This window comes from Chionomys nivalis, chromosome 1, assembly GCF_950005125.1.
Source record: "Chionomys nivalis chromosome 1, mChiNiv1.1, whole genome shotgun sequence".
Taxonomy (NCBI): domain Eukaryota; kingdom Metazoa; phylum Chordata; class Mammalia; order Rodentia; family Cricetidae; genus Chionomys; species Chionomys nivalis.
The window spans coordinates 19,552,334-19,578,605 of NC_080086.1; the positions used below are offsets into that span (position 1 = coordinate 19,552,334).

The 26,272-nt window shown below is 36.4% G+C and overlaps 1 protein-coding gene across 1 annotated transcript in view; it reads left to right on the plus strand.

The window, feature by feature from the left end:
- LOC130885410 (killer cell lectin-like receptor 2) overlaps nt 1–18,921 on the plus strand; it is a 35,623-nt gene extending 16,702 nt beyond the window's left edge. Inside the window, exons 4-7 of the mRNA XM_057786890.1 lie at nt 13,176–13,262; nt 14,198–14,422; nt 16,573–16,712; nt 18,814–18,921. Of these exons, the coding sequence (XP_057642873.1) occupies nt 13,176–13,262; nt 14,198–14,422; nt 16,573–16,712; nt 18,814–18,921 (560 nt within the window). The remainder of the gene's footprint in view (nt 1–13,175; nt 13,263–14,197; nt 14,423–16,572; nt 16,713–18,813) is intronic.
- The last annotated feature ends 7,351 nt before the right edge of the window (nt 18,922–26,272 follow it).

The window sequence follows — 26,272 nt, forward strand, 5'->3', positions numbered from 1 at the left end:
TGGGTTTTTTCCTCTTTGACCATGTTCAACAAACATACTTTACTGACATTATCCATAATCATACCTCCTAGCTAACTAACTTTTTGTTCACTCCTACTGTAGCTTACCTGTTTTATGATCCATAGGTCATGTAGTTCATCTATTTTTTTCCATTCCCAGGGTAAATCTAAATCCTGTTTTCCCACCTAGATTAAATCTGCGGCTCGAGGAAGATTATCTTTTTATTTTATTTTTATTTTTATTCTTTTTTAATTAAAATTTCCACCTGCTCCCCGTTTCCCATTTCCCTCCCCCTCCTCCCAAATATTGCCCCCTCCCCCCACTCCCCTCCCCCTATCCCCACTCCTCTTCTCTTCCCCCCACTCCATTCCCCCTCCCTCTCCATACTGAAGAGCAGTCCAAATTCCCCGCCCTGCAGGAAGACCAAGGTCCTCCCCCTTCTATCTAGGTCCAGGAAGGTGAGCTACCTTTGCTGAATAATTCATCAGCTTGTCCTCACAGCTCCACAGAGTTCTGTGGATTTCATTCTCTTTCAGTTATTCTTTGATACACATTCTCATCAGGATAGCCTGCTTAAAACTCTCTGTGTTGCTCAGGCCATGACACCTTGTCCTTTTGCCATTAATTTTTTCTTTGTTCTTTTAAATGTCTTTATTGAACTTTAGTGTAAAATTATGTTGTAGTGATCCTAAAACTTAATTTTAGTTCATGATAAAAATTTAACAGTGTGGAATATATAAAGTGTAGAATTATGATTAAGAAATGATTTTTATGTTTAATTTTTATTACTTTTTTATGTGAATGTATGTGCATTTGTGTGACCATGTTACAGCACATCTGTAGTTAGGAGGCAGTCAGAACGGTCACTTTTCTACTTCTACTGTGTGGTATCTCAGGGCTAAATTCTGGTAGTCAGGCTTGATTACAATGGCTTTCATCCACTGAGTCATTTCACCAGCCTAAGATTATTTTTTATGAGTTTATAAAAAACAAAAAACCTTTAGTAAAACTCCTACAGTTGATTCTATATACTATAATTTGGCCAATAAAGTTTATTTTTAAAATCATTGACTACATCAATATATGCTTCAAATTTTAATAACTGCCAATTATATGTTTTGTTTTTCAGTGATTTGATGACAGTGAAATCATTACGAAGAAGTAGAGGCTGTGCAACTCTCAATTTTAAAGGCATAAATCCCTATGACTGTGGTAGAATCTACCCCTGCATCTGTGAAAAGAGAAATAATAAATTCCCTCATTCAGTGTGCAGTAGGGAGGAAAAGTAAAATTGGACCTTTGTCATCATTTTTAGTTTCATTAATGATTGAGTGTCTTAACCACAGGACTCGGTCAGCTGAGCAAACAGATTAATGGATGAAAAAGGGAAGCAATATTCTTCTGAAACCTGACTTAACACAGCAGAAGCCATCTCACTTCCTGCAAACACAACAGCTTATATCTGGAGAATGGATTCCATTTGATCCAAGCTCTGAGAAATCATTTTCTTTGTTTCCTGAATGAGATATGAATCCAAATACAGAAACTTAAAAAAAAATAAACAATGCACACATTTTCTTCTCACTAGGATAATCCATTTTTATTTCCACTGCTCTGGTATCACAATTAAGAACTAGGATGCAATTGTGGGTTTCTGTTTGTTAGCTATTTGGTTAATGCTTGTTATTTTTTGAATGTAAAATTTATTTTAAATAAACATTTCTTTGCTGTAAAATATAATTCCAGATTTGACAAATAGTGACCGGGATAGTTTAAGGAGCTCAAACATTTCTTTGCTGTAAAATATAATTCCAGATTTGACAAATAGTGACCTGGATTGATTAAGGAGCTCATAAAACCATCCATAGTCTTATGTGTTCTCATTCATTCTCTCTCTCTTTCTCTCTCTCTCTGCCTGCCAATTGCTCACAGGTTGAGACCACACAGATGCAGTGATACCAACTGGGGTCAGCTGGATGTTATGGCTCACACTTATTTCCTACAAGTACATGAGTTCGGGTACAACCTAGAATGCGTAGTAGGTTTGAGGGAGTTGAGGGCTCCAGAGCGAAAATATCCCGTGAATAATAACAATAATAGGGATGGTAATAGTAAAAATAAACTTCATAAATATTTTCTATAAACAAGCAATTTCTTTTTCACCATCACACTAAAACTATAAAACTCAGGAAATTTAGTATTTACCAAGTAATATGATCTATTCCATAGCCCATATTCATATTTGTCAGTTTTCTACATCACCTCACTGTCAATATTTCCTCACGTTCACCTTCATCAGTGCTTTCACTCATAATGTCCTTTACATAGAAAGTTGTTATTGAGTTGTGATGTCTTGTTTTGGACCTTTACAATAAAAAGAATATCAAAATTTACCTTGTAATATGTATGTGACAAAATGTGCCCAGTCTAACTCATGTGAAATGTGAGTTTTACAAACTATGTACAGCTCTTTAAAAACTGTTGTTTAGACTCGTTGTATGTCAACTTGACAAGAGTTAGATAGATCTGAGAGGAGGAACCTCACTTGAGAAAGTGCCTCAATAAGATCTGGCTGTATGCAGGCCCATAGGGAATTTTCTGGATTAGTGATTGATGGGAAGGTCCCACCAGCTTGTGAGTGATGCCTTCCCAGTACTAGTGTCCCTGAATTCCATCAGAAAAGAAACTGAGCAAACCATGGGGAGCTTCCAGTAACCGGCATTCCTACATGGTCTCTGCGTCAGCGTCTGCCTCCTGGCCCCTGCCAGGTTTTCGTGTCTGCCTTGACTTCCTTCAGTGATGAACTGTTATTTGGAATGTTAGCAAAACAATTTCTTTTCTCCCAAATAGTTTTGGTCATGGTGTTTCATCATGGCAATAGAAATCCTAGGAGAACAATTAAAACTTAACAGGAAAATTACTTTTATTACCCAAAGTTTTTTTGTAATCCTTGGCCTTCCCACCTATGCCCAGGTAGTCAGGTATATACACTCTTGTACTGTAAATTAATTAGGCATTCCATAGTTTCATAAACTAAGTAAAAATTTGTGATTGGCTCTGTATTTTTTGCATCTTTTAGTGTTATTATTATTATTTTTACTTATCTAACTCAATCTTATTTCATGGGTTAATGATTCGTTGCTTTGTTACTAAAAACTTTCTATTACTCAAATTTTCTGCAATATTTTGTCATTCACATATTCACACATGGTATGTTTCTAAGTTTTTACCATTATTAATGAACTTCTTATGCTAATTTTTGTTAGTCACTGTGTGAATATATATTTAATTCTTTTTGGTAATCATCTAGAAGTCTGATATTAGAATCCTTGTGTTAAGTAAAATTTCAATTAACGAGGGACTTTCAGAATGTTTCACATGGCTTACATTATGTTATTTTCTCTCCAACATGGGAGAGTACCCTTTGTCCCTCATCTTCTTATCTGAAATAAGTTTTAAACATTAATTGAGGCCCATCATGCAAGACTGCTGAAATTAACTTTGGTGCTAGAAGACCATGTCTTTATCATCTCCCATATGTTACAACAGCTTGCTTAACTTCATTTAGATCAATCATTCCTATAGGTGTCCATCTACCTTCTTTGGATTGTTTTAGTCCTTTAGAACTTGATGTTTTTTCAGAGTATATTACAGGGTAGGAAGCTAAAACCCTGGGTAAGTCATCTCTGACAGCTACTGGCAATGTTGAATCCTGTCTTTGGCCTTCTTTCCCTGTACATCAGCTCCAGTCATTTCCTCAATTATTTCAAATCGTTTTACTATTGTCTTTTGTAAAGCCTGAATTTCCTGGCCTATATATATTTCTAGTAATTTCATTGAGGCACCTATTCTCTGGTCCTCATTCTGCACATGTGAATTATAAGGTCTGAAGTTTCTCCTTTAAAGATAACATCTCATCCTTGGACATTACTTGAATAGTGTACAGATTCATTTCCTGGAGAGATACTCTATCTGCTAACTTATCATAACTTTTTAACAAATTTTGATTGTCAAATTCAACAGTATGAATTCTTTCAGATAAGTTCTTAGTACCCTTAGATATGGATTCAATTTTGTCTGTCAAATTAATTTTAGACTTTTTAATAGTATTAATTTTTTCAGGTAACTTTTGATTTTCAATGGTCTTAATTCTGTCAACTAGTTGTTCATTATTAATCTGTAAATACTGGATCATTCCTAAAAGTGCCATATTCTTCATTCATGATAGAATATGAAGGAAAAACCTAAGTCCGTATACCCAATAAATTGAAATATCACCATAACCATGTCAGCCAGCATAATAAAATCCATAGTATTAGAAAAAAGTTACTAAAAGTTTCAATATTAATGTAGTCTGACATATTGATTTATTAATTATCTGTTGTGTGATCCGCTAAACTGCAATCTTTATGTCCAGCAGATGTTGTGTTTGCAGAGTCACGGTGGTGACAGGAATGATCATGAGTCTTTTTAGTTTCCGAGACACTTTAGTTTCTCACCTTGGTACTGGTTAAATACTGGGAAATATGCTTTGCTCGACAAATTAAAAACAATTAAATAAATTCCATACATGGAACAAGAAACCTAGATCATATGGGTAGGGAGCAGAAACCGAAAGTTGCAAAAGTCATCAAGTGGCAAGGAACCATGCCAGAAAAACATGCCAGGGAACGTGACAGTTGTGAATGTGTTTGGGAAATTTCCAAGGTGCCACACACAATAAATGTCACTGAGGCGAGAATTCTAAAAAAGCTGCTTAGGTAAAAGCAAGCCAAGTGGGCAGAGTTGGGAGACTGCCAGGGTCATGGACTGGTTAGGCCTGTAGGCCATCTACCCGGGAGGTGTGGAGTCTAAATCCATGTGGTGCCAGATGAAGAAGGATGTTTAGAAGAAATCCGAAACTAGCTCAGAATTGAGAACTAGATGGTTATTTATTTAGGGGTAGACTCACAAATCAGAATCCTCTGCTGGAACGGAGATTAGAAACTGTATCCCGCAGTTGTAAAAGAGGCTGGATGCATGCTCTACATTGGCATTAATATTATAAGAAGCCACACCACAGTGCTCGGGTAACTACTGGCTGTAGGACTTCCTACAGCAGGTTAATTTAAGCTATAAGAGATAGTTAATAATAAGACCAAATAGTTTATAATTAATATAAGCCTCTGTGTGCTTCTTTAAGACTGAATGGCTGTGGGACCAGGAGACACAGAAACTTCTGTTTACACATTATAACCTTGTAACAGTTGGGAACAGTGCCATCCTATCTACCTAATAACTATTTGTTGATTTTTTTTTCACTTAAGTGGTACCACTAGAGTTTATATTGTTTATTTATTTACTGTTTAATGCTGATTTAGTCAGGTATTCAGACTGCTGGTGGCTTCGTTCATTGCAGGTCCTGGCTTAGTACCCTGTTTGCCATGAACAATGTAGGTGCTGCACGCAGTGGCTCACCTTGTAATCCCAGAACTCACAGTTTGGAGGGAGGAGAACCAAGGGTCCAAGCCAGTCTCAGCTACATAGTCAGTTCTGGGTCATCCTGAACTAAATCAGCCTACTCACTAGAAACAAACAAAAACAATTAAACTTAAAAAGAAGAATGTTTTGAGGAGGATAAATTGAATCTTCTGACTCCACAGATAATGTGGGATTCCCCTCTGTATGCTATGAATACCACTGGTTAATGAAGTGGTTTTAAGCCTGTGATAGGGTAGAGCAGAGCTAGGTGGGGAAAACTAAAAGTAAACTACAGTGGAGTCAAGAGAAGCCATGAAACCCCACCAAAGACAGATGCTGGAACTTCACTGGGTAAGGAACAGCCTCATGGCACACAGATTAATGGAGATGTGTTAAAGATATGAGTTAGCCAGAAATATGCCTAATCAATTGGCCAAAGAGTATTGCAAATAATATGGTTTCTGTGTGATTATTTCATGGCTGAACAGCCAAGTACAAATAAGTGGCCTCTTTACAACACACAGAGGATGCAGTGGAGTTGGAGAGCTACCTAGAGTCTCTCTTCTGAACTATGATATAGTGAGAGGACAGGAACAAAAGAGCAAAAATCCTTATGGATTGGTGTTTTACTGTGTTTTCCATAAGTAAATTTTATCCTTGAGTTTTGAAGGGCCCAGATATCTGTCTGAATCTTCCAACCCATTGTGAGTTCCCGAGGCACTTTTCTCATCTCCCCACTCTTAATGCTTGTGGCCTAGCAAAGACTATGTGAGTAGGCATGATAATGCAAAGAGTTATAACACATGTGATTGTAGATACTAGGACACATGGGGTGGTTACTGACACAGGAAATCTTAATATAGTGCCTTTTTGGTTTTTATAAGCTCTGAAGTTTACGATATTTTAGTATTGTGAAAAGGCTGCCTTAAGACAAATACTAAGAGGTGTGAAGCTGATCAGGACCATACAGTCTTCCTTGAGAGGACAGTGATTCAGCAGATCCTTCCTGTGGGAATGTGGCTACTGCAGGTGTCCTTCACCTCAGCCTAGAACAGGACAAACAGCATATAGCTGTAAAATGATGATGCCACTAAAGTCTAAGGGTCCTACTAGAAGGTTAGAATGTCTAACTAGGATTGAATCTGTCTCAACATAAAGGAACAGGCAGTTGTGCTTTCTCAAATAAAGGGATTTACATCGAGCAAAACAGAAAGATGAATATATATGTGAGTGTGTATGTGGGGGGTTTTTTAGGCACAAAAACAAATTTAGAATACAAAATTGAAGGAAAGAAAGTCTTTCTTCAAGTTTCTCATCTGTTTTATTAATTTGCTGAGATGAATTTTGATATTTTATATTTTGTTCTGAACTTTAACCAAAGAACCTCAGTGGGAATGACTATCAGTTATGTTTGATGTGATATTATCTTCTAATGCAAAAGGGTGCTTACTAACACTTTACTTTTTTTTTCCTAGAAATTCAGAGTTTAGTTGTACAGTACTCAGAGGAAACTGCTGCTCTTTGACTTGGCCTCCTCCTGTCTACGTCCACAATCAAAAATTGCCCACTCTGTGTTCAGTTACTGTTAGCTGACTCCTCCTTCATCAAGCACACTGGTAGGCATCTCCTGTTCATGCTTCAGTCATAGTAATGAACAAAACAGATTTGGTGTTCTTTCTCACAGACTTTGCCTGATGTTAGAGGAGGCATACAATATGTAGAAAACATAAAGAAACATGCCTTGCATGTGGTTACTCCCAGTGGTCGGTATGACGACTTCTCAGCTGAGATAAGGATGTAAAAAGGTCTCAGCACCATTAACATTTCCATGGGAGTGTTACACAAATGCCTGGATCTGATGACAATAACATGGCTTTCCTAGAGTAACAGTGGATCTCAGTTTCTCTCTTTGGCTCATCTGCCATCCCTATCCTGTTCTTCCATACACCTTCACTCTATGACAAGTCAGGTAGAAAACCTAGACCATACTGTGGCTTAGAGAAGTTTCTGCAGGCTAGAAAAGCATAAAAAAAAAATGTTCTTTAGAAATCTAAGTGCCTCTGTCTATATTCCTGATGGCATTTATTCCAACCCTAGAGACTAGATGACACACTCTCTTGATAACAATGTGAAAAAAACAAGTTTGAAGATTGAGTGTTTTGCTCAAATTTATGTGGTAAGGAACAATTGGAATTTTGGACTTTAATGTTTCATGTTGAATGAAAGCCTACTATCAATTTCCAGGTTATGATTAAAATTTTTATTTGTGAAGCTGATGTGGTGGCTCATACTTTAAATCCCAGCACATTTAAAGCAGAGGCAGGCAATCACTATGATTTTGAGGACAGCCGGTTCTACATAACAAATTCCAGGCCAGCCAGGAGTACACATTGAGACTCAGTCTCAAAGAAAACTAAACAAAAAGATATTTTTAGATCTTACTAAATAACCACAACAAGCCTCAAAAGAAGTTGTACTTCTTTTTTTCTGTGGTCAAAGACTTTGTGAATGATCGAATTTATCTAAAATCAGAGGACTTGTTGGTGTTTCCACTCATGTCTCTCCAGGTACAAACTCATGTTTGTGGCAAGCTAAAGTGCAGGACCTTCTGAGTTCACATTGGATCTATATTCTATGTATTCTGGAAGGCTTTATTTATACATCCAGAGTTAGTTTTTGTCATTAAATAAATCAGAAAAGAGAAAGTTACATATCACGGCAAATTCAGCATACATTGGTGGCCACATCAGAGATGTGGTTACAGAAAGATGGAAGCTTTTCTATAGGTCATCAGATGAAATTCCTTGCTTCCTGGTTGGTAGAAGTTAGTGGTCTGCTAAGCAAATAACATTAAAAGTATTTTTTCCTATTAGTCACAGGATGTTAGTTCTGACACAGTGGGCAAAAAAGGCTACTTATGGGGCTAAACATAGCCTGTGATAAGGTAGATAGACTCTAGATGTACAATGTCTCAACCTCTCCATTGCATTGTAGTTTTAATCAGCTTTTGTCATTGCTTAGACAGCTTCTTTCCAGAAATCATCATTCACAAAACCACAAGCAAAACTCACACAGAAGAAAAATTCAACTTATCTCATCTCTAAAATTATCAATTGTGAATATTGCGTATAACAAATGGTAGACTATATAAATTAACAAGAGGGAGTATTATAATCTATACCAGAGTTCCTTAAATGTATATCTACTTTAATTCCTTGACTTTATGCATAAAATATCTAAGTATGTTCTAAAGTATAACATATGTAGTTTTTAAACTAACAACAACAAACTATTATAAAACAAATTGAATGTTTAGCAGTAGATATTATATAATTAATTTGTGCCATGTACAACCGATTGACAATTGTATATTGCTTTAAAATCTTGTACATCAATATTTATGAAATGTAGAAATGTGAACTGATTATTAGAAAATACAAATCAAAAACATGTCATAAATTGGTGCAGTATTATGCAACTATAATTCCTGCACTGAAGAGACAAATCTAAGGACTGTGAATTTGAGGTCAGACTGTGCTATATAGTATGAATACAGCAAATGTCTCAAAAATACAAACCCAAAACAACCCATTAACCAAACAAAAAACAAACAAAGCAAAACAAAAAAGCCTATGTCTATAGCTTAGTGATAAAGCATTTGCTGAGCATGCTCAGTGTCTTAGATTTGATATTCCATCACCATGAATACATCAGCCATAAAACTGCTCTATGTGGGCTGGGCAGTGGTGAAACATGCCTTTAATCCAGTACTCTCAAGAAACTCTCAAGAGTTTCACAGTGGAGTGATTTTAAAGTGAGCACTTTAAAGGAATCTTAAAACACACTTACCTGTAATAAACATACCTCGAAAACAAGAAGCACGTTTTCTTTTCCAACAGTAACAAAAGGGAAAATTTCCAACAGCCTGTTTTAAAATTAAGAGTGGAGGAATGTCAGTCACTTCTCTTTACTACTGGTTTTGCTAAGGACACTGGTTTCACTTTCTCGCAGGTACGTTCACCTTCGCTTTCAAATATTGATTATAGACATGATTTGCAGCATCTGACATGATATGTTGGTTCTTTCCTTTCTGTCAGCATCAGCTTTCACCATGCAGTTTCCTCTTTGCAGTTTCTATCAAGAGGAGGGGCTGAAAATCATGAGCTGGAGTATCATTCAGAGGTGATTCAGTTCTGCCTTTTCTCTTGGAGATCTGAGAGGACCAGGCCAGGTAGGAAAGTTCAACTTTTCCCTCATTTGCAGGGCTTGGTTTACTTCATCAGAATCACAGGTAACAGCTGCTTTTGTTTTATTTCAATCACATGATCTTTTGTACTCTAGAGAATTTCACATGGTTTGACTTGAGAGCGGGATTGATTGGGATGCCTTATTGCCTGGGTTAGATCTGGTTGACTCGGGCAGTATGTGAAAAGTGAAGTTCAGCAGTAGTTATTTTCCTTCTGAGTGGGAAGAGACTTTTGTTTTCTAAGAAAATAAGGTGGAGGGATCTATGGAGTTTACTACTCTTTAACTGCATCAAATGTTTATTTATTGTTCATCTTGAAGAAGTCATAATAGGAGCCAGATTAGGTAACTATACATGCCTGAGTGACTGCCTGAGTTATACCACTAAAACCCACACAATAGTGGAGTGAGAGGACTGAATCCTTTATGGGCATTAATAAGTGCAGCATAATGACAAATTTTATTTTCATGTAGGCTCATCCGGCAACATTATATACTAGAATATAACATGAAATTATTGTGTACAAAAATGATTTGATATTTAAACTTTTGGTTCTATCCAGCTATGCTTCTCTCTGTTGTTGCCACATATCATCCTTCCAATGTCCCTTTCTATTTTCCTGATTGCTGCAGTTACTCCAGGTTTTGTAGCATGTCTGAAAACTTTCAGACAGGAGCCACAGATATGAAAGCACCTTCTGGCATTTGTTTTTCTGGGTCTCGGTTACCCCACTCAGTAGGATCATCTCTACTTTCTTGCATTTACCAGGCCTGATCCTGGAGAAGAATGTGTAGACTGTGGCTGGGTGGAGAGGTTGGACAGCTCAGGTTCGGGCTTTATTCCAAGAAATATCTATGTGTCTTGTAGGCAGATGTTAATCATCTGCCGGATTGATATTTAAATACCCTTTCTAAGGTGGTTCTTGGGAGATTCTGAGAGTCATGTACAATTTAAAAAATTGTAAGAACATTTTTATACTTGTGTGTTTATCAAAATATGTAAATAAATTTGAAGGAAAATTTAATTTGTTTTCTATTTAAGTAATAGTTTTTCTTTGATTTTACATACCAATCAGTTTCCCCTCCTTCCTCTCCCGTTTCCCATCCTACCCCCACATCCAGTCCTCCTTCCCCTCCATTTAGAAAAGGACAGGCCTCCCATGGGCTTGCACAAAGCATGGCTCATCTAGTTGAGGCAAGACCGAATTTCTCCCCTTATGTCTTTGAGAAACAGACAGGTAACCCAGCATGGGAAACAGATTACCAAAAGCCAGCTAAGTGCCAGGGAAAGGTCCTGCATTTAAAGGCTAGGCTCGCAACTAATAATAATTATTTATTCAGAAAGCTTTGACTTTTTGTTATTTGAATTGTTAATGTTAGAGTTTTTCAAGTATTTTTTTCAGTGGTACCAATTTTTCCTAACATTTCTGTATTTGTTGAATATTTTGAATAAATAGGCTATGCCAATATTACAATAACTTATTAGTATATTTTAAATTCATTCTGTATTTTCTGATAATAATTACTATGAATAATAGCAATATAAATGACTTTAACAGAAAACTTCAAAGACTTCTCATCTCTAGTGGAATTCAGTCCCTGTTAGGATGTTTGGATTGCTATAGAAGTTAATCAGATTCCCCTCCCAACCACACTGCAGCATCAGATCAGATCCAGGTATCTTCCTAAAGGTGGCCATTTTACCTTTTTCTTTAGAAATCACTCAAGGTCGGGTTTTAAAGCAAAGCATATTTTACTTACTATCAAGATGAGTGATGAGATCACTTACTCAACTGTGAGATTTGGTAAGTCTTCAGAATTGCAGACCCGAGGAAGGCATGGTGAGACTCAAGGGCCGAGAGGAACTGTTCACAAAGGTAAATGTTTTAAACATTTAAATTAACTTGGCTATTACACCTTGAAACTTTAGAGATTTGAAAACAATATCTTACTGGTTTCTATTGAAAACAGTTGGGCTGCACAAGAATAGAAGAGAGGTGAGTGTGGGTGGGAATGTCATCATGTACACAACTGTTCAAAAATAAGTTAAAAAAATAGTCAATTTTAAAAATAAAAAACAAATCAAAAGAGTGAAAAATACAACTCTACCTCTACTTCTAATTAGTTATTGGTAAATTAGAACAACAGGAGTCTATAAGCAAAAGTTCTTGAAAATTGAGTAGTGAGAAGTTAACACTTTCTGTCAAATTTGGAAAAAAAACATTAGGAGGTTTTAATTTAGTTTAGTCAAGAAGAATTTTGAAACTTTAAAAAATAGCAGAGAAACTGCAGTCTGAAGAAAACTAAATGTTCTAGAGTAACAAATCTCAAATAAATGAAAAGCATGCATTAGAAATAATACTTTCACTCTAACATAAGGTGCTTTAACTGTCTGAAGTATCCCCAAGATCTAATGCAACGAAGCAGCAACAATAGTTCATCAGATGAGAAAGTCTCTTGGGAAGAAAGCTGCAAAAGAAGGGATAGAAGAGGGTAGTGAGGGTGTGGAGGACTAAATCATACTGCATTTGAAGAAATGTCTATGAAAATTAAGTTTATTAATAAAAAGCAGAAATCTATATTTTCTTTCTTTCTCTCTCTCTTTCTTTCTTCTTTCTTTTGTTTTTCAAGACAGGGTTTCTCTGTGGTTTTGGAGCCTCCTCTGGAACTCTTTCTGTAGACCAGGCTGACCTCAAACTCACAGAAATCTGTCTGCCTCTGCCTCCTGAGTGCTGGGATTAAAGGCGTGCGCCACCACTGCCTGGATCTTTTTTTTTTTTTTTTCTGTACTCAGTCTGCTCACACAGTCACAAATTAACTCTAGCTGAGAGCCTTTACTTTGTTTACCAGGTGATAATCAGATGCATGGCTTTCATGTTTCCAACACCTCAGATACATGAAAGTGTTCAGTATTGTCTGAAGATGATTGGATTTAGGGAGAAAAAGAGAGAGTTAACTTTAGGCTCCTTTAAGAATGAGCCTGTATACATGTGTGCTCCAAACTGTGAAGGTTCTCTACAGATCTCAAGAACATTGACCCTTTTGCCTTCCTCCTCATCCTCAGTTATGCTCACTTGGTGGACTGCACACTTCAGTTTGTGGTCTTCTACTTGGACTGTGTCTGTCCTTCCAGTGTTTTTGAAGGATGCACTTTTGATCCTGTAGAACTGGAGGAGGAGTGGCATGTGCCTGTCATCCTGCTACTTCTAGGCTGAGACAGGAGGATTGAGAATACAAAGCTAAAGGTTAAAAAAGTTTGAAATCCTGTTAAACTTTGCAAATGTAACAACTCTACGTTAGGTAAATTTTAGGGAGAGATCTACAATTTAGAAAGCACAATTTTGTTCAGTCAGGTTGTAAGATGAACTTCTGTAAAATTTTTAGAAGCCATGTTATGCAAAATTATAATTAGTAAAAGGATATGCTCTTTTTATGGTGATAATTTTGTTACTTTGTTTTGTTTATTTAAGAGTGTTTAGCCCCCTGGTACCTCGTTGCATTAACCCTGGGAATCCTTTGTTCCCTTCTGATGGCTGTTGCAGTGTTGGTGGCATATGGTGAGTAACTGATAAACATCTTCTTTGCCTTTCTGCCTAAGTAATAACTTTAGACACTACTTATGCAGTTAACACTGTCCATTGTCCTGGCTATAATTGGGGATGTGCCACATAGTTCTGGACTGTGGATGTTTTCTTTCTGACGCTACAGTATCATGTTCTCTTACGTACCTATCCTATATTAACTTTGCGGCTGTTAGGAGCTGCCTCATTTTGTCTCAGTTTTGGTCATATTCCTTTTACTGACTTGGTGGCAGTTTGCTTTCTGAGAACTTTATGATAGTCAGCCTTCTGAACTCAGGTGATTGTGAATATTATGTAAATGTAAGTATTCTGTGAGATACAGATGTGTAAAAGAAATGCGAGCATTTATTTATTTTACTCTGTGAATGTTAAGGATATTGTTAGATGAAAATACCTCCTTTGTACAGAGACATTAAAGCCTGAGCATTTTTGGAATTTGTCAAATGTTTAGAGAAACTCACTCTCAGTCTGGGCTAAAACACAGCTACATATATGGATATTATGCTTTCCAAAGACTCCAGTGAGAATTGTATCATTTCTTAATTCTTTTTCATTCACATTTTCATATTGTGTTAAGTGTCCACTGAATATTTACTTAGTTATTTATTTGTAAGTTTTATAGTGTTAAAATGTGAATTAATTGGGAGATATGGTGCTTCTATTACAGTTTCCTTCAACTGTACCTATCATTTACTTTATAGTGAAACTGCTGATAAAATTCTATCTACTGACATAGAGAAATTGATATTTCAATTTCTATAATCAATTGATACATTAATTTCTAAACTTTACAGTACAAATTAAAGTAATGACATATGTTGGTATAAAATTGAAGTTTTTTCTCTAATCTTAGATTTTGATACTTATTCCATACAATCATTTTTTGGTTTTATATCTGCTATTAATTTTAGTTTCTCAGTATAGTGGAAACAAACATGAACTGCAGAAAACTCTAAACAACCTCACTCAACAGTATCAAACCCTGCAAAGTAACAACTCCTTAATGAAAGAAATGCTGAGAAATAAGTCTATAGAGCTTGATGACTTCAAACGTCAGAAGGAACTTGACTCCTCAAACAGAGAACAGAACAGATGCTGTGGGGAAACTAAAGTTTTAGATCACATATGGCTCACAGGTATGGAGGGGATCTTGAATAAGGAATTGCACTATTCTGTATTGAATCTTCTCCAGAAGATTTGAAGTTCTGTTAGCCACTTTTAACACTGGTAATCTATGGGTTAATGGTTGAGGTTTTATGTAGTGGTAAAGAACCCTGGAAATCCTTGTTTGGATTAGGATAATTTTACAGTATCTAGAACTCAGGGGTCATCGGATGCTCCTACTGGTACCAGTGTGTGGAATTACAATTCATCACAGCCAAGAATTTAGGTCATTTTTATTTATGTGAAAATCTGAATATCTCACTTTGTTTTTGTCAGAACATGAAGTTTTTATTAAGAGTGTATTTACAAAATATTTAGGTTAAAATGAACATAGAACATTTAAGTGGATACAGTCACAGAAATAACAATGTGTGTTTTTTTCTGACTTATCATGAGAAATTTGCCTGTTTGTGACTAAGATATCCTCCCTAAAGCTTAAATGAGAGTTTCATAGTGGCTGTTCACATTTATGCACTTTTAACAGTAACACTATAAATTACACTTAAAAGATACACATATCAAGTGTTGTGAGGAAAGTTTTTTATTTTGCATCATGACTGATTATCTTTTATTAATTCAACTGATCAATAATTATTTTTTTAAAGATTTATTTATTTATTATGTATACAACATTCTGCCTCCATGTATGCCCGCATGCCAGAAGATGGCGCCAGATCTCATTACAGATGGTTGTGAGCCACCATGTGGTTGCTGGGAATCGAACTCAGGACCTCTGGAAGAGCAGCCAGTGCTCTTAACCACTGAGCCATCTCTCCAGCCCTGATCAATAATTATTAAATAATTTTCCAGGATTTAGAGTTCACAAAGAGCTTTTGCATATGAACTTACTCTGCTGTAATAGTTAGGGTTGACAATTTTATTATGCAAGGACAGATGATAGCATTAAAATTGCTATATTGTAACATATGTTATGAAGAAACGAAAAAGCTCCAAAAATATCTTTGAAGTATGCCAGACCCATGAAAAACATTTTGTATCATTAAATTCTTTAAAAAGCCTTTGTCATCTATAAATGATAGTTTAACACTGTAATTCCTGTACTTAAGAGGCTGAGGCAGAAGGATTGTATTGAGAACAGTCCAACAAATTCCAGGCCAGCCTGAGCTACACAATGATATCTCTTTATAGGAAAACAAAGATTGAAGATAAAGTTTGTTAATTGAACATGGCCCTCCCAATCCCCTCAATAAATAAAATAATTGTATTGAGGTATTGTTGTTAAACAAACTGGAAACATTTTATTGTTTTCAACTTGACATGTTTGGGTATGTAGGCATACCATTGAATGCATCAACATAATCAGAACAAACTATCACCTTCAAAAGCTCTCTCATATGACTCTTATAACTCTTAAAATAAGAGCATCTAACATAGAGCACAGCACAACTTTAAGTGCACAGTATGTATGAATGAGTATGAGCCCAGAGCATTTCTATTAATCTAGAATTCTGACATCCTTGTAACAGACTTTGAACAGCCAGTGTTTGTTCTCCATCCTCAAGCTCCTTACTATACGGCTTTGTTTCTTAGAATCGGACTGTGTTAAAGCCCTCATCTGAGTTGAGTCATAAAATTTGGTCCTAGGCCTGGCTTGTTTCATTTGGCACACCATGCTCAAGTTTATCTATGCTTGTCACAGTGGTCCTCATCTGTATTAGTCGTGTTGAGGTGTTGAGGCTCTGTAGCCCAGGCTATCTTAGAATCTACTTTCTAAACAAGGCTGGTATGAAAGTCATCACTAATTAGCCTATGCTGGCCTCAAACTGCTGGTGACCCTCCTGTCTCACTCTCTGGAGTGCTCTCGTCATGGGAATAAGCCACCATGCCCAGCTGATTTACTTCCCTTTCAATGATAAACAGTATTCCTTTGTGTTCATCTGCTATATTTTTTGTACTGATTTATCCACAATGGACACATCAGCTGTTTCCATATAAAGAGCTTTGCATAAAGCATGAGTGTACAGGAGTCTCTCTGAATGCTAGAATCTCAATTTCTGAGAGCTGTGATTTTTTCTTAGTTATAGAGGCTTGATAAATGCATTTCTCTGATAACAGTATACCAGAAAATAAGAAGTTTAGTTATTCACCTTCTCTGTTATAGGCAAATATGTTGACGGATACTGGTTCTGCTCTGGCATAAAATGTTATTTCATAATGGACAATAAACACTGGAGTGGATGTAAACGGACCTGCCAGAACTGCAGCTTGTCACTTTTGAAGATAGACGATGATGATGAACTGGTACCGTAGACTCTTCCATGCTTTTCTATTCTCTGGGAGTGTGTCTCTAACTTTTGGATAGTGGCATACTGAGTGCTGGAATGTTTTTGAAAGTAAAACCTTCAAGATTGTATATGGTTTGCCAGTAATGTGAGCAAAATTGCAGTTAAGAGTCTCCCCAGAAACTCACTCTTGCTCCTGGGTCAGTGTCAAGACACAGGGTCTTTGACAAAATGACTAGATATTGAGAGACAACTGCGTCTTTGTAATCTCCTCCCTTTCTCAAGAATCTGCAAGAAAATCTCTCAGAAAACCATGTTTTCTCTGAATAAGTTTAACCCTTTGATATAGAATATCCACTGACTGACATTTATTTATTTCCAAAGTGCCAGCTACACCATTACCTGGAACTTAGTACTTGCTCCTTGGAGTCCAGAAGTGAGACTGTCTGAAATGAGCAGTTAGATGACAATAAAGAAATTAACTGACTTCGGGCCCATTTCCAAAATGGAAATTTATAAGATCCATGTAATAAATGGTTTTAACTAGTTAGTCCCATTGTGATTTCATGGAATCTGGCCATAATATTTACTTTATAATATTCTCATATTTCAAAAATTATATCTATCTCTAGAAATGAGTATTTAAAAGAACAAAATGATCAAGGTCCTGACATTTTCTGTTTACATTTGTTACTAAATAAATGTATCCAAATACACAGAGGATATTTTTCTGGAGAAACAGTTTCAGGATCAGCTTGAAACCTTTGTCATGAGGAGAGAGGAAGATATTTGGAAATATTTAATTTACTAAAATTACTAAATATATTTTGGCATATGATTTTTAGATTATCTCCTCATCAAGTTCTACCGCAGAATGGCTTCCTCTCTGAAGCATGGAGTTTAATGCACAGCATTTCACATTTCCCAGGCTTTATATGGAGGGGACAGGGGTGTCTGTACTTACTGCAATTTGGTATGCCCATTTTTTTTTGATTCCATGGGAAGCCTACTCTTTGCTGAACAGAAAAGGAGTGGTAAAGGATTGGGGGTAGAAGTCAAGAGAAAATGCCGGGAGAGGTTGGGAGGAGAGGTCAAAGGGAAAACAGCAGATAGGAAGTAAAATAAACAAATACGTTTTCTAAAACTTGAAAAGTTCTGTGGGAAATGTGAACCAATATAAGGAATAGAGTCTCAAAGCCCAGCAAGAGTTAGAGAAAGCCTGTGCTCCCACTGTCATATGTCCCACAAGAAAACCAAGCTGCCCAACTGCCCCATATAAAGAATCCAGTAAGTCTTATGCAGGCTCCCTAATTGTCTCTTCAGACACTGTGAGCTTTAATGGGTAAAGTGTAGTTGATTCTATGACTTCTCTTCTGAAGTCCTTGATCCCTTTGATTCCTCCCTCTCCCTCTCATTATCAGGAGCTTGGTCTAAAGTTTGGCTGAGGGTCTCTGTCTCTATTTCCATCAGTTGCTGGATGAAGCCTTTCTGAAGACAATTGGGCTAAGAATCAATCTTTGTATACTGTAAATATTATTAGGCATTATTACATTGACCTTTTTTCTCCAGTTGTCTGATTCTATCCTAGGTCTCTGGGGTCCTGGTGCTCCAGCAAGTGGGTCCTGGTACTAAAGGTAGTTTAGGATCTTAGGGTGGACCAGCTTTGATTGGCCACTCCTGTAACCTCTAGGCCACCCTTATCCAAACATGTCTCATTGGCAGAACTGACTATAGTCAAAGGTGCATTTGAATACTTTCATAATTTTGTAATTACATATGGAGCTGGTATGCCATGTTCATTTAGGGGTCTGAATAAGGGAGATTGCGAATTCAAGCACAGCCTTGGCTACACAGTGAAACTTTCTCTAAGAAACACAGTCACAAATCATTTCATGAATCCAGTATTTTTACATACCTGATTTCTTTTTAAAATAAATTATGCCATTGATTGGTTTTGGCACAAATTAGCCACTAGTGAGAAATTACTTTGAAAATGAATTTCAATAGTTTGGAGGGAAGGACAACAGAGAACTGACATAAAAATAGCTAAGATGTGTTATGTTGTTCTTTCTCTGAAACAGAAGGAAATTTTATCATCAGATATGTCTTTTCCTTTACAGAAGTTCCTTCAGGTCAAAGTTAATACAAACAGTAACTGGATTGGATTATCGTATGATACAGAAAAAAGCAAATGGCAATGGATTGACAATGGCCCATCTAACCTGTGAGTTTCCTGAACACTCACACACTAACAGTGGTACATGAGTTGGGAGGATTGTGTGTGATATGTGTTACCTTTATTAGTTAATGAGTAATGATATTTTGGTCAGTGGTTTAGCAGAGTAAAGCCATGTGGAAAATCTGAACAGAGTTAGAGAGAGATGCCATGTAGCTGCTGAAGGAGTAACATATTGCACCAGTAACCCACAGCCTTTTAGCAATACATAAACTAATAGAAATGCATTAATTTAATAGTGCTAACTAGTGAGAATTCTAAGACATTACCAAACAGTATTATAATTAATATAGTTTATGTGTGATTATGTCTGGGCAGTTGAAAAAGGGAAGCACAGTCCCTGTTTAATATAGATATGAATAATTTGCATTGGTATGAATCTTATTTTATTGATACAAATTTAAGGTCAATTTGTTGTATATATATATATATATATGTATTTCTGATCTTGATTATGTTATTGTGTTTGTGTAGCTCATTTAAAAATGTAATGTATAATTAAGAAATATAAGTTAATAGATAATCATCTATAATAGTCAAGCTTGTAGTCATGTTAGTTAGGATTTCTAGATGTACAGAGAGGTATTTCAGATGGATAGGCATTCTTCAAACATTTCAAGGACTACAGAATATGGCATTTAAAATGTTTTAAGAACCTAAGACTTTTCATGACAATGAGACACATCTGCTTCTGGCAGCACAAGGTACTTCAAGGGGAAAATGTGCATCAAAGAGGCTCCTTATTGATTTGGTTAGCCATTTGGGCAAGAAACTGCTCTTTCCTGGATTGCTTGATAAATTGGACATGTAGAGTTGACAGAATGATGACTGCTCAATTTGTCTAAAGGTGAGACTGTCCTTCAGAGTTCCTGCTTCATAAAAGTGTCTGCTAGATGATCTGCAGGACACAGAAGAAAATAACTGACAAACTGCGAATATAGGTCCACTCTCTTTGAAATTTCCTGCACCATGGAAAAGTTTGCTGGTTGTTATGTGCCAGTAGTCCTAAGATGGATGCCCCAATGATACAGAAGAACTTTGGGTGACTGTCCAGGTAGCGAGATGTCTCTGTAAATTCTAGAGTCTTGAAAGTTGCTTACAATGAACTTATTTGTAGTAATGAGGCAAGCAGGCCTGCTTTTCATCATGCCCGGCTCCCACACGGTTAGCTTTAGACCTGAAATAACAACACATAAATTATACCCATTTAAACACTGCCTGGCCCATTAGTTTCAGCCTCTTATTGGCTAATTCTCACATACTGCTTAACCCATTTCTAATAATCTGTGTAGCACCACAAGTTGGTGGCTTACTGGGAAAAAATCAGCATGTCTGACCTGGTGGCTTGCTCCATGGCTTCTGCCTCACTGCCTTCTACCCAGCATCCTGTTCTGGTTACTCCACCTACCTAATTTTCTGTCCTATCAATGGACTAGGCAGTTTCTTTATTAACCAATGAAAGTAACACATAGACAGATGACCCTCCTCCATCATTTCCCCTTTTTCTGTTTAAAGAAAAAGGAAGGCTTTAACATTAACATAGCAAAACTACATTATAACAAAACATTTATCAAGCAAGAATTACAGTTACAATATTTATATCTACTTTATCTTTTATCATAACTAAGGCTAACTATAACTATCTATTCTTCAACTCCATCAAAGACTCCAGAAGGATATAATATTCCCTAAGTAAACAAGAAGTAGGCAACTTCCAAAACTCTAGAAATGACAGAGACATTTTGCTGCATGGACAGTCACCCAAAGTTCCTCAGTGCCATTGGTGCATCTATTTCCGGCCTTCAAGCCCATAGTATCCAGCAGACTTTTCCATGAAGCAGGAAAATTTAAAGACAGTTCAATCACCATTTTCTGTGTCCTGCGAAATGTCTCACAGACTCTTTCATGAGTCAGGAACCCCAAAGAATCATCTCATCTTTACGCAAGTTCAGTAGTCCTCTCTCTGTGGCTTCTTTGTGTCCAGTTCATGCAACAGTTCAGGAAAGTGCAGTTTCTTGCCCAAATGGCTATCCAACTCCATAATGAGCCTTTTCGATGCACATCTTCTTCTTGAAGTAGATTGGTGCTGCCAGGAGCAGACATGTCTCATTGTCATGAAGAGCCCTAAGTTATTAAAACATTAAATGCCATATTCTGTAGTCTTTGAAAGATATGAAGAATGCCAATCTGAAATATATCTGTGCACATCTAGAAAGTCTAACATGACTATAAGCTTGACTATTATTGATGATTATCTATTAACCTATATTTCTTAATTATACATTACATTTTTAAATGAACTAGGCAATCACAATACCTTAATCAAGAGCAGAAATACATATACATTTAACAAATTGACATTAAAATCCATACCAATGCAAATTATTCATACCTATATCATATCCCTCTTTAAATGTAAAAGAACATTTATAAACAATTGAGAATATGGGTGCAGTTTTTTCTCTTCAAACTGTTTCATGCTGAATAGGGGCACTGTCAATCAGGTCTTTCATAGCATATCCTGTGTGCTAGGTTCATCTCAGTCATCAGTTGAGTGAAGTAATTTTCTGAAGGTGGTACAGCAACCTTTCAGGAGAGCATGGTCTAGTCTATCACACCATATTGGTATAGAAGCAATCCACAGGGTCTCATCCTCTGTGAAAACAAAAGCAGACCATCTCCAAAGCATCATATCCTTAGACCCAAATTCTGAAATCATAATACCCTTATGATATCCATTTTGGCTTAGCTTGGCAGCCCATATAATGAAATGTCTCTCTGTACTTAGATTCTTCACAGTAAAAAATTAAAAAAAAAACATAATAAAATACATAATCCAAACCCTCTGTGAATTTTTCATTTTTACGTGGTTTATTTTTCTTTATTTCTTTTAATCTATAACTATCTGTACTCTGTCTCTTTAAAGACTTTATCTTTTTTAAAGACATTAACTTTATTCTTTATATTCGTTTCTCTCTCCCAAGCCTATATACACTCATCCAACATTGTGACCCATTTACAAGTCTTTTAAGTCTGTATCTGTCCTATTGCGAATCTGGAATTTTTTACTGTCCAGGAACATTTTTGATTTGTGCTTTTAAATCATTAAGCGCTTAAGAATCTAAGCTGTGACATTCCTAGGTCAAAAACAGGTACTGCGGGCTAGCCCTGCCCAGCCCAACATTGAGCCACTTGTGACTCTGAAACAGTTGTAGATTCCCCAATGGTACTGAGGAACTTTGTGTGACTTCCCAGGCAGTGAAATGTCTCTGTCATTTCTAGAGTTTTGGAAGTTGCTTACTTCTTGTTTACTTAGGGAATATTATATCCTTCTGGAGTCTTTGATGAAGTTGAAGAATAGATAGATAGTTATAGTTAGCCTTAGTTATGATAAAAGATAAAGTAGATATATATATATATATATTATAACTGTAATTCTTGCTTGATAACTATTTTGTTATATGTAGTTTTGCTATGTTAAAGTTAAAGCCTTCCTTTTCATTTAAACAGAAAAAGGGGAAATGATGCAGGAGGGTCATTTGTCTATGTGTTAGTTTCATTGGTTAATAAAGAAACTGCCTAGTCCATTGATAGTCCAAAATTAGGTAGGCAGAGTAACCAGAACAGGATGCTGGGAGGAAGAAGGCAGTGAGGCAGATGCCATGCCTCTCTTCTCTGAGATGGACACAGGTTAAAATCTTTCCCTGTAAGCCACCACCTCGTGGTACGACACAGATTATTAGAAATGGGTTAATCAAGATGTGAGAGTTATCCAATAAGAGGCTACAGATAATGGGCCAGGTAGTGTTTAAAAGAATACAGTTTCCATGTAATTATTTTGGATAAAGCTAGCCAATGGCTGGGAGCTTGGTGGCAGGAAGTGGGCCAGAGCTCCTTCTACACTTATTGTATACTTAGGTAATATTATATCCTTCTGGAGTCTTTGATGGAGTTGAAAAATGTATAGATATAGTTTTCCTTAGTTAGGATAAAAGATAAAGTACATATAAATATTACAACTGTAATTTATGCTTGATAACTGTTTTGTTGTATGTAATTTTACTTATATGTTATAGTTAAAGCCTTACCTTTTGTTTAAACAGAAAAGGGAAAATGATGTGGCAGGTCCTTCTGTCTATATGTTGCTTTTATTGGTTAATTAATAAAGAACTCCTTTGAGGCTATGGCAAGGAAGAACAGAACTAGGTAGAGAAAAAGACTGTATGAAGAGAGAAAGAAGAGTAGAGTCAGAGAGAAGTGATGGAGACACTGGAGACAGATGCTGGGAACTTTAGCTGGTAAGCCACTGTCACATGGTGATACACAGATTAATAAAAATGGGTAAAATTAATATGAGTTAGCCAATAAGAAGCTAGAGCTAATTGGCCAATCAGTGATTTAATTAATACAGTTTCTGTGTGAATATTTTGAGAACTAGTGGCCCTTCTTTTGCAATACATGTTTAAATGTGTGCAAAGGCATTTCTCTCATTTTACGTGGCTTTCCTCGTTTTCAATGAAATCCATGGGTAAGCACAAGATGCATACCACGTATTTTGATCAAGTGTTACACAGGGAAGAGAAATAGTCTAGAAGATGGCTGATAGTAATGTAATACTGAACACACATCAGGACTGTATGTTCTATGATGTGCAGTGCAGAAGCAAATCAAATGCTTAGGAAGACATGATATGACTGGATCATGCTGACAGATACAATGAGCATGAATATCTAAAACTTTCACTTGACTTTTTTGTAGTTAATGTATATAATTGTTTATTGTTTGTAAATATAAAAATATGTTAATGAGTAATTTCCATCTCAAAGTGTTATAGTGTATAATGAGATCAAAGGTTATTTTCAATCTGGTAGATTGTTACTCACTTCTTTTCTTAATTAACAGTAGTTATAGAAATATTATAATATACAGAATGAAATTTGATCATATTCATCCTATGCTTGCCCTCTCAACCTTTCCCTGACTGTACACTAAAGTAGTCACCTATAACTTTGGCTAAGGCCTAACATAAATGACATACCATTATTAAAGGCAAGTAACTTTCTTAGAACTATCCTACCCTGTCTTGGCAAGATAAGACAATCCTGTTTCATCCACTTCTGGATATTCTGTATCTTTGTCAGTAATACTCATACAAAAATAGAGGTAGTAACACTCACATTCAATATTCAATATATCAATATACAAGAAACAGTACCAATACAATTTCCTATAAACAGTAATTCACAAATACCAATCATCCCATAAAACCAGTTAATCCCCCTTCTTCTTCCTCTTCTTTTTTTTTTCATATACCCCTAAGTCCATAAAAATATCACCCCATCCCCTCAACCCTAAACCAACCACTAAAAGATGTCCCTAACCCTGAGGGCAAACTCTGTTGGGAGAGGGGATGTCGTCCTCTAAGATTGCTTCTAGCTGAAATGGGGGCGACGTTCTTCTTAGGGGGGTCCTGTGAAAGCAAATGATGGTAAAATTCCCAAATTAACCTTTGAACTAAGAAGAACTAGTCTCAGAGCATTTTGAGAAGGTCCGGCCAGAGTGTTGTCAAAAATGTGTACCATTCGAAATTGTCTCATGTAGTTGGTACCAAAAAACAGGTCTAATATTAGCGCTTTAAAAAAAAATTCATGACGTCATAAAAACCACATTGAGTTGATGTCTTGGGGCCCCATCTTCATCCTGGAAACTTCAAAGATTACTGTAGGAAAATTTGTTGCTTGCTATGCGAAATTTAAACATTAACAACAAGGACATATACTGACATATAAAGAAAGACACAGATATGAGGAAAAGCAAAGAAAGTTTAAGATATATATATATATATATATATATATATATATATATATAAATTAATACTTACAGAACATGTCCCTCCATCAGTAATTAAATATTCGGGGTCCCTTAAATTCTTTGAAGATGGGTATTTTCCTGTGGAGATAAGAAGAGAACCCTGCCCCCAACCTATCTGTATTACTTACCATCAGCATGATTGCCATCCATGTGATTGAATTGTTATTTATCTTTCCCAACTGGCTTCTCTTCATCAAAACGAACCTTTATCAATTTTGACGGTATCCACAATTTTTCCTCACCTGTGGAGACAAGAGCAAATCCCCTTCCCCAACGCAGCACATCTCCTGGCTTCCATTGTGAGGTCAGCACATCCTTGAAATAAACTGGTTGATTTAGTTCAGTAGACTTTTCCATTATCCAATGTCTTTCTACAGCCGATGTTCCCTTCTCATTAGCGTTGAGAAAATTCAAGGTTAACAAAGCATTATGTAACCTATTTCTGGGGGTGTTTTCCACCCCTTTCTGTTTGTTCAACATATCCTTTATAGTTTGATTTGATCTTTTTATGACTGCTTGACCTGTGGGATTGTATGGTATACCTGTAACATGCTTGATAATGTAATAATCAAAAAACCGTTTCATTTTCCTAGAGACATAAGCAGGACCATTATCTGTCTTTATTTGTGTAGGTATACCCATGATAGCCATGACTTCTAATAAATGAGTGACAACTGAATCAGCTTTTTCTGAACTTAAATCCCTTGCCCACTGAAAGCCTGAATACGTGTCAATGGTGTGATAAACATATTTTAATTTGCCAAATTCTGCAAAGTGGAACACATCCATTTGCCAGATTTCATTCTTTGGGTGCCCTTTGGATTAGCCCCTGCAGGCAGTGGCGTTTGGTTATAGAAAGAGCAAGTAGGGCATTTCTTTACAATCTCCTTAGCTTGTTGCCATGTAATAGAAAACTCTTTCTTCAAACCTTTGCTATTAACATGATGTTTTTTATGAAATTCAGAGGCTTGTAGCACACTACCAATCAATAATTGATCAATTTCTGCATTACCTTGTGCTAGAGGACCTGGCAGACCCGTATGGGATCGGATGTGTGTTATGTACATAGGGCAAAGCCTGTTCCTAATCAAATCTTGCACCTGGATAAACAAAGAGGTTAGTTCTGTATCATCAGGTATAAATTCAGCAGTTTCAATATGTAAAATAACTCTTTCTGCATATTGTGAATCAGTAACTATATTAATAGGTTCTTTAAAATCCCTTAGCACCATAAGAATGGCATATAATTCTGCCTTCTGGACAGAATCATAAGGACTTTGTTCCACCTTACCCAAGTCTCTGATTTGTAACCTGCCTTCCCTGATTTATTGGCATCAGTATAGAGTGTATGGGCTCCAGTTATTGGAGTATCACAGACGATTCGAGGAAGGATCCAAGAAGTTCTCTTTATGAAGTTAAGCCTCTTGCTTTTTGGATAGTTGTTATTAATGTCTCCCAAAAAATTAGCACAA